The sequence below is a fragment of the Pleurodeles waltl genome, chromosome 11 (assembly GCF_031143425.1).
Source record: "Pleurodeles waltl isolate 20211129_DDA chromosome 11, aPleWal1.hap1.20221129, whole genome shotgun sequence".
In the NCBI taxonomy this organism is placed as follows: domain Eukaryota; kingdom Metazoa; phylum Chordata; class Amphibia; order Caudata; family Salamandridae; genus Pleurodeles; species Pleurodeles waltl.
In genome coordinates this window covers 32,222,920-32,236,007 of record NC_090450.1, presented here as the reverse complement: position 1 = coordinate 32,236,007, position 13,088 = coordinate 32,222,920, and the positions used below count along the sequence as shown (strand labels likewise).

The 13,088-nt window shown below is 46.2% G+C and overlaps 1 protein-coding gene across 1 annotated transcript in view; it reads right to left on the bottom strand.

Moving 5' to 3' along the window:
• The window catches only part of LOC138265304 (cytochrome P450 2J4-like), a 146,222-nt gene that overhangs the window by 49,978 nt on the left and 83,156 nt on the right, over positions 1-13,088 (bottom strand). The window contains exon 8 of the mRNA XM_069212912.1: positions 8,374-8,515. Within this exon, the coding sequence (XP_069069013.1) occupies positions 8,374-8,515 (142 nt within the window). The remainder of the gene's footprint in view (positions 1-8,373; positions 8,516-13,088) is intronic.

Genomic DNA, 13,088 nt, shown 5'->3' with positions numbered 1-13,088 from the left:
TGCTAGACAGTGCAGCAGACTCTTAAAAAATCTTCAATAAGCAGAATCTTCAAGAATATATGGATGTGACAGGATCTAACGAATACCTTAAAGTTGAAAGCCCAGACAGGAGCGTTGATCTACCGGATAGGGTCTATAAATTAAAAATTCAAATTGAGGGGAACACTATGAGCACTATTAAAGTAATTTTCTGGTAAACATTACTGCTAAGCTATGACATTCTTCTGGCAGAAAAAGACTGGCTGCCAGAGTTTGTCAGAATGCTCCTACAAGGGGAAGATGTCATTTTGCCATTTTTTCTGTCCTAGTTCCAGAAGCATATGCTGCAGATTGGGCTCTATTTTAGTATCTTAAAGGCGTATCTCGGATCAGGAGCCTGCCATCTTCTGTTGCATTGTCCAGAGTCCAGCCTCCATTTGGAGACCAGAGGCCGCCATCCATTTCATACTCGCGGATATCTTGTGTGTATAATTCAACTATCACCATCTGTTTAGCACATTGGTGGACCCACTATTTTTGTTCATTCATTATCCTTGGGTCACCTTTCTTTTTTTTAAACACATTTTTATTAGGTTTTTAAAGTACGTCAACATCATGAGCCAGGACACGGTGCCATGCCACATTAAGTAATAAGCAGTCAGTGTCAAAGTTCTTGGAAAATACTCAGACTTAGCCATGAAGTGCTAAGTCATAATAGATCATCTCCCTCTAAACAGCTACACATTGAGGCCCACTGCAATCACACCTACAATATTCAACTACATAAAAACATCCCCCCCTCAATTCTAAAACCCCCACCCTCACGCCTGCTCTGGTCAGTTGCAGTCTCCACAGTTGGTTTATGTTGCATCCCTATATTGGAAGTGGTTCCACCTGGTATTGTGTGTTATCTCATTCATCTAGTGCATTCCAATCCCTCTAGAGGTCCCGTGTGTGATCCCTGTGGGGAAACTCAGATCACCATGTTGCTACTATTGTTCCTGCATATTCAATATTTCCGTAAGTAGAGAGGGGTCATGGCATCGCAACGCATCCACTACACCTGGGGCCCCCCTCAGAGCTTTCCAGTTTCTAGTGATTTCCCTATTAGCAATAATAAAGGCCAAGTCCTGAAACTTGTTTGTGGTCTTAGTTTTGGCAGTGTGCGGGAACCAGCCTAAGAGACAATGTAAAGGGGTTCACGAGATCTTCCTTTTGGAAATTTCAGCTAGTACTCCAGTATTGTCCTCCCAATAATCTGCTAACTCTGGACAACCCCAAAAAATATGCAGGAAATCTGCACCCCCCTTTCCTGCATCACGGACACTGGACACTGGACACTCTCCACTGCAAAGTATCTACTCATTTTATCAGGGATTAGGTATGCCCTGAACCGAACATAAAAATTGGTAAGCTTAAAGCGGGCATTTTTTAGACACCGTGGGTATTTGATCCAAGATTGCCCCCCAGTCTCCTTCTGCAATGGGAAGTGACCCCTAGGTAGGTCATGCCTCAGTCGCATCTCCTCAAAAGGGAGGACGATCTTAGCCTCAAAAAGGCTCATATCATCTTCACCCCTAGAGTCACCAACTCGGTCAACTCCTGACAATTCCCTCTGCAAGGAAGCACAGTCAACCATCCCATCAGAATGTCGGGGGGAGTACGGCAGTCACGTTTGCCTCTTCTGCAGACTTCTAGTCCATCAATGATGCAGCACTTGGAATTCTGTTGTGTCTCCAGCACTGGGGCAGTGAAGTCAAAGAAGTACCCTGGCCAGTTTGTGAAGGGATGAGACAAAGGGCTCATGTCTCTCCTTGGTTTAAGTCTGCCCCCTATCCACTGAGTAAGCCACTGGAGCTGTCCCACCTGATAATAGGTCTTGAAGTTGGAAAACGCCAGCCTCATTTCTGCTAACGGCTACTAAAGTGTGACCAAAGCCACTCTCCTGCAGCCTGAGCCCCACAAGACACACGTAGTAAGCATGTCCAACTCTCAGAGCAACGGCCTGGGGTTCTAAACCGGCAACACCACAAAGAAGCACAATATGTGGGGAAGAGCTATCATCTTCAACAAAGCCACCATCAGCGGGAGCACAGACCAAAACTCAGTACTGGACTAGAGCGCCCAGATGGCCTTCCCCACATTCCCCTCTAATAAATCTATTGGATTATGGTAGATCTGTACTTTCAGGTAGGGTGGACATCTGGGCTCCCACTGCAATGTGCCTATATCCTCTGGTGGGTGTATGGACACCAGTGTAGAAAATAAGCAGGATTTCTGCCAAATGACTTGTAAACCAGAGAGGGAGCTGAATCACCTCAGGGTATCAGAAGTTCCTGCTAGTGTCTTCCTGTGCCGTATGGAAAAAGCAGAAGGGCATCAGCATACAATGGGATATGGTGGGACTGGACCTCCCTACTATACCCTGGTAAGCATTCCCTGCCCTGCATAGCAAGCCAATCGATCCATCGGCAGGGGCAAAGAGCAGAGATGAGAATGGACAACCTTGTCTGATACCTTTCTACACCTTATAGCCTTCTGATGCAATGCGGCCACAAACCCTGTCTCAGTCCAAAATGCATCATCACATTATAGAGAGGCCCATCCAGACTATCAAATGCCTTCTCGATGTCCACTGTGAAGATCACTGCCTTTGCTCTGTCATAGGTGTCAACTTCCAGGAGTATGAGAAGTCTGCGAATGTTAGTTGCTGTTTTACAGCCCGGGATGAATCCCGCCTGGTCTCAGTGTATAAGAGTAGGCATGTGCTGAAGGAGTCAGGTGGCTAGGATAAGGATCTGAGGCCTTCTATACATGGGCTGGATTCCCTGGTTTTAACAGGGGCACAATCAGTGTCATGTGGAGGGAGGTAGTAAACCTGTGTCTCTCTAGCAGCCTTATAAAGGTCCACTAATTTAGGGGCTAGTTCATCGACATAGGTGGAGTAAAGCTCGACGGGGAGCCCATCTGTGCCAGGTGTCTTATTTCAGGCAGTAGTGCTTGCTCTTATCTCCAGGAGCATGATGTCCCTCCAGCACCACAGCCTCTTTAGGCGTAACAGTAGGGAATCCCTTTGGGGCCAAAATGGTCTCGATATCAGCTGTTGAACATTTGGTAGTACTACAATAAAGGGCAGAGTAATATTTATAGGATTCAGAAATTGATGTCCTCTTGTCAATATAGACTGGAATCTCAGTCAGCGTCTAACTCAACAATAACCGAGCCCACCGTTGTTGGGTTCGGAAGCCATCTCAGCAGCGACCCAGTACAGTCTCTCTCTCGTTATGCGCCCAGACCATGTAATTCTTGTAGTCAAAATATCTCAAGCGCTCTATGTGCTCTGCAACCCTCTCTTTGGCCTCCAATGGGTCAGGCTGTGTTTCAGGATGCCCAGGTCTGTTCTGTTCTGTTCAAGGGTCCTTAATATCCCCTCTGTTACAGCCTTAAAGGTGTCCCACTCCACCTGCGAAGACTACCTGGTGCCAGGTTTTGTGTGAAAATACTGTTTAATAGCAGAGCCAATTGTGTCTTGAAAGGCCAGATCCTCCAGTGCCTCTGGTTGTAACCTCCATGATGGGATGCAGGTAAGAGTTCTCTCCCAATACAACCCCAACAAACAAGGTGTTATGATCAGAAACGGTCCTGGAGAGGTATTCAGTTGTTTGAATTAAGCCACGTACACCAGGTGAACAAAAATGAGCAATCCGACGCACACGGAAATCATGTAAATTGGAAAAGAAAGAGTAGTCCCACTATCATGGGTGGTGCGAGCACCAGGAATCTATCAAACTCCCTTCCACCTGCCAAGCGTAGAACACCCAGATTATAGGGGAATCCTGCAGGAGGTGGGGGACTGATCTAGCACAGTATCTGTAATGCAGACATAGTCACCCCCTAAGATTACCATATGGGTAGCTAACACAATTGAAAGCTCAGCCAAAAATGACACCTGGTCCACATTATGCTGCTCATAGTGATAGCCTGGCCATCAAGCCATCCAGTGACCACAGCATAGCATGCTGTGGGATCTATCAGGTGCCCAGTCTGCTGGAAAGGCACCCAGGCTCTATCCATACCAATACCCTCCGCATTGGCTGAATATGTGGTGTAGTAAGCCTCTCCTCTCGCCTTTGTGTATTCCAAAGCCATTTTGAAAATTCACCACCAGACTCCGCTATCCCAAAAATGGGAAGCTACCCCACTCCAGCGTCAGAAGGAACACCTAGACAGGACATGCATCAAATCCCACCCCACCCATGGCAGCCACTGATTTCACTACTCACTGGTGTTCCTGTTGCGCCTTGGACTAGGATAGGGCAACCCCCTGGTGACGCCTGGTCCATTTTCGAGGTGGTCCTCGGTCCTGCCATCCAGGGTCTTGAGCAGGGTCCCCGCTGTACTGGGGGAAATGATCTACCCACGCCTATATGGACTTTGATGACTTAAGAAAAGTGTGCCTCATTGCCACATTTGACCCTTAGTTTTGCTGGAAATAGCATATCATATGCAAGACCCAGTTGTCGAAGGCATTTTTTGCAGCGGTTAAGGATGGTCTTTGCTTTGGACCTATCATGTAAAATCTAGAAAGAACATGACCCTATGATTTTCAATTATGATGTCACCTCGAGCCTTGCCTGGGTCAGGATATGGTCACAGTCTCTGTAGTGCAAAAGTCTAGCCACTATAAGTCAGGCAGCTGCTCCAGGCCCTGGAAGCTGTGTAGGGACTCTATGCGTGCATTCCAGAGCATAGAAAGGAGAGACACCCTTGAGGGGCACCTCCTCCCTAATCCATTTCTTGAGTAAGTCGATCCTGTTTGCAGCAGACGCTTCAATGCACTCTGGAAGCTGACTGATTCTGGTGTTGTTGCGCCTGGCTCTATTTTCCGCAACGTCAGCTCTACTTTCTAGTTTTTTTTTTCTGCTTTCCATGGAAGACATCTTGGTGTGCACTGTTGCCATTTCAGGTGTAAGGCCATCTATGGCGTGCTCTGTGGTGGTGACTCGCTTGGTCAACCACCGCTGGTCATCCCGCAGTAGACATATATCTGCCACCATGGTGTCCATCTTTAACTCAAACTCCTACCTGGAAGCCGCGATGGCCTGCAGCAATATATCTAGGGTAGGTCACAGCCATTCCCCTTCCGGGTTTGCACCTCTGGCGGTGAACTGTCCAGCACCTGTGAACCCGGTAGGTGGTGCGTACCAGATTCCACAGCCTCCTTATTTTGGTAGCCTTGCCCATGCTGCTGGTCATCTGCTAACAGGAAGGATCTCGCCACTAGGCCAAGGATCGGAAAAATGCAGATCTCCTAGCACTCTAAGTTGAGGCAGTTAAAGTAGTGCTCTAGTCAGCCAAAAGGATCTTGGCAGGTATTGGTGTTGAGTCCCGCCAACTCAAGGGGTAGTCCTTGATTCTCAGCAGGGGCAGGAATTCTCTGAATAACTGTAGTGGAGCAAAAGTGCAATTAAGTGCTCAACCTTATGTAGGAAACAATCCAGGGCACTAAAGATAGCAGCAGAGAGACCTGGGGAAAAAAATCAGACAATATACTCCCAGTAAAATCAGGATCTGCCCAGATGCAGGCACTCCTGATCTCTCAAGGGGGAAGGCAATAGAATATGCAGTTCACAACTTCCCGGTGCTGAGCAGTTCTCGTCGTAGGACCCAGTGGCCGCAACCAGATACCCCTCCCCAAGCAGCAGTCGCAGCAGAAAGAAGGTACGTCCCACAGAAGCACCATCCATGGTCATGTCCTGGTAACAGAGTGCACTTTTCCCCCAGTTCCCATCCCCTGCACAGGAGTGTTTCTCCACCAGCTCAGTCCGGGTCTCTGCCTTCTTCAGGATCAGCACTGTGCAACTGTGATGAGAGAGAACTGCTGCAGGAAGGTGGCCCCATCTAGAGCAATCCGATGGCCGCTGAGGGGGGGGGGGCAAACCCAATAGTAACTGTGTGTTCTGCCAGCCAGGGGGCTTGCCTCAGTGGTCACGAGTCTTACAGGCCTGCAATAGAGACCACGGGAGCCGCTCTCCGTTCATGCAGTTAGTAGGGCTTGCCATATCATGTGCCATATCCAGTCATAATGCGTCCCCAGGTCCCATCTTCCTCCTAGAGGGACAGCTGCATGTAGGGCCCAGGCACCAATCTCCGTCATCCCTCACTTGCCACCTTGGGGTTACGGGCCCATCGCAGGGGTCAATGCAGCGCATTGGCGAAACCTGGGCCGTGCCACATCAAGCGCTGCACCCCCGAGACCCGTCTGACAGCCATGAGCAGTGCAGCCGTTGGGTATCAATGATGGGGGCTCATCTCCTAATCTGCGGTACACAGAAGTGAAGTAGCAGGGTCGGTCTCCGGTAGATGCCTGCTGCCTGATACACCATTTAAGCCATGCCAGGGGACCGCCATCTTGCAGATCAGCGTGCAGCTTACTGCTGGCTGGAAAACAGGTCTCTGGTGGCTACAAGGAGAAATCTTGCCGCAGCTGAGGAGTTCCAGGAATTCAGGGGCACTCAGCAATCAACAGGTAGTGCCCAATGAGGAGAATGGACATCAGGATTCCTCTAGTTGGCAGAGTTCGGGCTGGAGCTCCTCAGCCCGCTCCCATCTCCGTCAACACCAAGCCACGCTCCTCCTTTGGGTCACCGTTCAGGACCAATTGAAGTGGCCAACTACAGTGGTCAGGTGCCACTTTGCACATTGACTAGTTCCATTTTTGCAACCATCCCTCAAGTTACTCTATGTCCTGATGAAAACCTGGTATCCTAAGCAGTGTTGAAATGCCGTCAACACTAAATAAGACAGACCTTTGTAAAGGTCTTTGTACACTGGGAATTACCCTGTGTGGTCATTTGCATTGAATACCGGTGGCTGTCTTTGAAATTGACACCAATATACCAAATAATTTCACATTATTGGTCACTCTTCCCTCCCTTTTCTTGGTTTTGGTTTGCTTCACTTGAGGTCCTGAGTTCCTGATTCTTGCTGCATTTTTATCCTGCATTTTTATGCATAAATGAAAGAAAATTTTGAATCAGTTGGAACTGAATAATACAATTATGTATTGGTTACTGTCAACTTACTGCTATTATTATAGAATAATTCTTGACAGGATGTGAAATGTCTTACGGGAAATGTTTTGTTTTTTGGTTGATTGTAAGCAGGATTTCCTGCTTTATCATATTTACATTGTAAAATGAGTTACATGTTAACACTTGTTCTACACTTTAGTTTGATACCCATGTTCACGTGGACATTTCGGTTGATCTTGTTTTTTTTAGATTGCAGATTGGGCTCTGGCGTAAGCTCCAGCGCTGTGCCACGACCATGTGGGTTGGGATGAGGATTCTTGTTATCACATTATAGCAATACTGTCCAGGCCACTAGTACAAACTCAATAATCAATAAAATGTGAAGCAAAAGCTCCATTGAGGGAACTTCTGTCATAACTCTAGTACTAGGGAGTAATTGAACCCTGTGTATTTACAATGAATAAACCCTTTGTTTCCTGTAGCTAAGCTGGATCATTCTTACAGTCTTAGATGACAGGCATTTAAATAGCTACACCCACATATTTGCCATTCAGACTTCACACAGCACACCTCTTATGAACAACATTGTCTGTAAAAAAATACAAAATGACCCTGGATATTTCCAAAAGGTTTTTCTGCCAAAATCTAGTGCCTGAAAGCAGAGATTTAATCACCTTTTCCACGGTTTTCAGCATCACTTTTGCTGACTCCCCCAAGGGTTTAAGAACAGTCCAGGATTGGTCTCAGCCCTTGTGACATCAATATTACATGATGCCGATCCTGAGGCATTGTCTTATGTGGATGACATCGATCTGGCCAGGTTAGATCACATTGTATTGGAATTTGCCGATTATGGCTATAAATTCAATTTAAAAAAAACTAAAATTACTTTACTCATTGTCCTGTTTCTAGGATAGAAGCCTTTAAATGAGGGAAGAGTCTGGCACCACACTTCTTACAGAAATGGGCACAACTACAACCACCAAACAAATAGGAACCACATGACACCATCACTGTCAAGTTCAATAATCAATCATACTTCTATCTGGAAATGTATGTATGTATTTTTCATGAATAAGATGTGCAAGTCTATCCTATGATGTATGTCGTATCACACTCCTCTGCCATTAATTCTGGTGAAGCTATCTTTTAAGCTTTTGCTAGTTTAGAATAAAATATTCACAAACTAGCCATGGACAAGTCTTAGATTGTTTAACATCAATAGTCTAGTAAATCAATTTACCACCCATATTGCCTTAAAGAAAAGATAGCAAGACCACAGGAGGGTGCAACAAGGAGAAGAGGCATGCCATTATTTCAACATAACTTACTATTCGTCCTAAACCCTGGAAGTGCATACCTGCAGAGAAGGGTAAGAAGGCCTCTTTTTTAATAAAGTTCCCTTCCTTATCCAGGAAATGGCCAGGATTAAACTGCCGGGGTGTCTCCCAATAGGCGGGATCATAAAGAGAAGAGGAAAGATTAGCAATGATGAGAGTTCCCTGCAAGAAAAAAAATTGTCAGATTAAAGAAACAAGTAATATATTTTTCCTTCCTAACATATGTTAGTAACTTCTAGTACCCCAATGGTTTATGATCCATTTTTAAACTGAATTCAGCACTACACAAAAGTGTAAGATAAAAGCTCCACTGTCATCCAAAATGTCAGTGTGCCTTACTCTATTATAGGATATTGTTCATACTCCATGCACAGTGCTCTTAAGACACATGTAGCAATACACCTTTTCAACTATCAGAGACAATTTAGCACTTCTTACTTCTTACTGAAATCTCCAGCACCTACACACTGCCTTCCAGATTAGGAGGTAAACACAGAGCCTCACAATTTTGTGTTTAAGTCGTTTAGTCACCCTTTCTTGTTTCTCATCCAACACATATGCTGTTGTTGTTCTGAACAAATCATCAATAAACATTATATTAAGCTCTGTACAGATATGTCCACGGTGGTCAGTTGCCTGTGCTTTGAATGATGAGGTCGGTTCCTGACTCCTTTCAGCTCAATAAGTGAGCCTGACTAACTTTTAGGAACCATTACCCATATTTATACTTTTTTGATGCAAAAGCGGCACAAACAATTATATTTTGTAAGTTTGTGCCGCTTTTGCATCAAAAAATGACACAAATAATCTGCTAAAAAAGTATAAATATGGGCCCATATTTTTGGGGAACTTTTCGTGGCTTTTTACGGCAATCCATTAAAGTTTTCCCACCTATCAATTGCTTTATTTGCTTCCTTATTGAACAATGTGTTGTTACTTAACATACAATTACATTGTCCAGATGATGACCCTTAAATCATTATGAGTTGAAACACCAACAAAGACTATGACAATTGGAACTAAACACCAATGAACTGTTTGGTTATTTTAGTTTTAAGGACCAATATATGTACAAAATCTGAAAGTTACATTTGTGCCAGTGCCAATTGTATCATACACATTATTGCACTGCCTTTCTATCTCTCACTTTGTGATCACCTGAGCACTGAACACTTTTCTATGAAACTGCAAATGTAATCTCACTTATATCTACAATGGTTTTCCTTTTTCTGGCTCATTAATGATTTCCTTTATTGATGAAAGAAAGCTAATCGATTCATGTCTATTTGATTGTTACGCTTAGAACTTTTAATATATATGTGTTTGCATTCTCTGCCAATATGTACTGCATAGATTATTGTATCAAAAGCCAAAATAATTTCACAATTATCTTGCCAAAATTATTGTATCAAATCCAAAAATCTTTAAAAGTTTTTGTTGGTGTCAGAATGAATTGCACAACAATGGAATATGATTTAAGTGTTCTGAATATAACTACTTGTAAAATGACTTACAAGGGCAATTGTAAAGGAATTTTGGAATTGATACAGTAATTTTGGCAACTTCAGTGCACTCTGAATATTATAAGAACATTAAGGCCCTCATTATGACATTGGCGGTAAATCCCGCTTTCCGCCACGCTGATGGATGCCAACTTACTGCTGTGCTGGCGAATACCCGTTCACCATATTATGACACACACACACACACACACTCACACACACACACACACACACCAATCCGACAGAATACAACCACATACACAAATCCACCAGACCAAAGGTCTGTGATAAAGTGGCAGTCCCAAAACCCTCACCGTTACGCCAACAGAACAAAGCCCATCACATTATGACCCACGAATCACAACGGTGGACATTCAATGGCGGTAAACCACTTGATGTACAGACCACTGCACTCAAAATACACACACACATACAAAACAACACCACGTTGGTCAATTAAAACTACACACACCTGACACCCATACACACACCACACACCCACACCACTATAAAACACACACCCACATTACCAACCACCCTTTTCAAACAACAATTACTGCCAGGAGATTGACACTACGACCACTGACAAGACCAGAGACACACACCACCATCACCTAAACACTACCCACACACCTCACAACACACACTCCAGAACATCACCCTACACAACCTCACCCCCATTACTCACACAACACCCATGGCACCACAACAACACCCCAGATTCTCTGAGGAGGAGCTTAGGGTCATGGTGGAGGAAAACATCCAGGTAGAGCCACAGCTATTTCAATCAGAGGTGCAGCAGTGATCCATTGCTAGGAAGATGGAGCTATGGCAGAGAATCGTGGACAGAGTCAACGCCATGGGACAGCATCCAATAACAAGGGATGACATCAGGAAGAGGTGGAACGGCCTACGGGGGAAGGTACGTTCCATAGCAGCAAGACACCAGCTCGCCATGCAGCTCACTGCATAGGAGTAGCAGGTACTGGCAATACTGCATCCTCCTCCGCTGGAGTTGGCGGAGGACTGGACACTGGTAAGTCAACTTTTAACAATTATCACCCCCTATACCTGCATGCCATCACACCCCCTCACCCTCACTCCCATCACTCCACCACATCCCACACACTCCACCTACACATCTTACTAATCCCAATGCCAGGCCCTGCATGCTGTACCAATGCATGGACACCCCTCCCAGCCCTGCATAGACACTCATCACTAAAGCATGCACAGCAATAGGGAAACTAACATTCCCACAATACATCACCACACACAAGCAAAAGCTGGTAGGGTAAAAACAACCATAGAGGGGAAGCTATAGAAGTACAAATGTCATATACATCATGTACATCCACACAGGTACCCCAGCCAATGTCACTGGAGAGGAGGCGCCACCATAATCCAGTCCCCCAACAGAAGAGGTCCCCAGTGATAACAGTAACTCTGCACTTCTGGATGACCTACCTGGCCCATCAGGAACCACTGGACAGCCGGTGACCCAAGCCCACTCACAGACCACCACAGAGCTTCCCCCATCAGGAAGCAGCACCCACCCAACGTACCCACGCTTCTGTCCCCAGGGCACGTCAATCAGCAGTGTGTCCACCTGTACAGGGACCCCAGGTCACACCTCGCCCAAAAGATAATCAGGGACCTGGGATAAGTGGCAGTGGGCACACCGTTCAGGGGACAGAGGCACAGGCCAACAGGGACACTGGGAGGACTGCTGTACGCCAGGGGGAGGACAGGACCAGGGAACCGTCGCTCCAGGAAGCACTCACGGAGATCCTGGGAGCCTACCAACATTCCCAGGACACGATGAGCCAGATCCTAGACAAAGTGCAGGAGAACAGGCAGCTGTAGGAGGGACAGGATCAGGGAAGTCTTGCAGGCCATCAACACCACCCTGATCTCCATAGCAGGAGGGGCTGGCAGACATTGCCAAAATCATGAGGGAGGCAACAGCACACCAGCTGACCCCTACCACTAGCCAGTCAACTGAACAGCCCTCCACTTCCACTACTGCTAGTGGCCAGGAGGGCCTGCCACAGGACCCACAGGCCACCAGCATCCCTCCTCCTGCAGAAGGTGAACCACCCCGCAAACGTTTCCTGCGAACCATACATAAGCCAGAGACACTTGCCAAGACCACCGCCAGGAAATGAGACTCTCCTGATTGTTCCCCTTGTGTCCCACTAAGTCACCTTGTCCACCTTGAACTGGCATTGCTCCCCTTCCTATGTACCCATGGACACTGCACCTGTTCTACAAACAGACTGGAACAATACCCTGGACTTTCCTCCATCATCACCCCATTCCATTGCACTTTCCCCTCTATATTTTAGCACGACAATAAACACCGTTGGATAAAACTAGACTACTAGTATTTCATGTACTACAAATTTGTATTGATTGAAACAGCTACAACCATTGCTAATGAACTGTACATAGTATGAGCATAGAATGAATGACCTGTTGCTGGCTGTTGTGATCACATTAGTACAATGTTGTCATATCCCCAACATCTGTAAAATGAACATCCATAGGTAACAGTAAGTAGGGGAAAGAAGTGGGTAGTGCCAGCACGACAATGCCACACAGAATACACCAATAGTCATGGAAATGTGAAGTTGCACTGTCTCACCTGTGTGTCATTGGAAGTACTGACGAATCGCCAATGTTCTGTTGTCCACATCCTCATCCTCTGCCTCCTCATCATCACTGTCCTCAGGGTCCACTGCTGCCACAGTGGCATCTCCAGTCTCCTCCTCCTGCAGAAAAGGTATATGCCATCTGAGGGCAAGGTTGTGCAACATGCAGCATGCCACTACTATCTGGCAGACCTTCTTGGGTAAGTAGCTCAGGGATCCAACTGTCAGATGGAGGCCCTTGAATCTGGCCTTCAGGAGGCCAAAGCACCTCTCAATTATCCTTCTGGTTCGCCCATGTGTCTCATTATAATGTTCTTCTGTCCTTGTCCTGGTATTTCTCACAGGGGTCAGCAGCCATGTTAGGTTTGGGTAACCAGAGTCACCTGCAACTATTGAGGGACAACATTTAGCCACACACTATCCTATTTCGCCAACAGCATAGGCATATGCCAACACATACTGGATGGGGACCAAGGCTCACCTATTAGCCTCACCCTGTGCCTCTGTAGGTGGGACATCACATTTGGGATGCTGCTATTCCTTAGGATAAAGGCATCATGCACAACCCGGAATACTGAG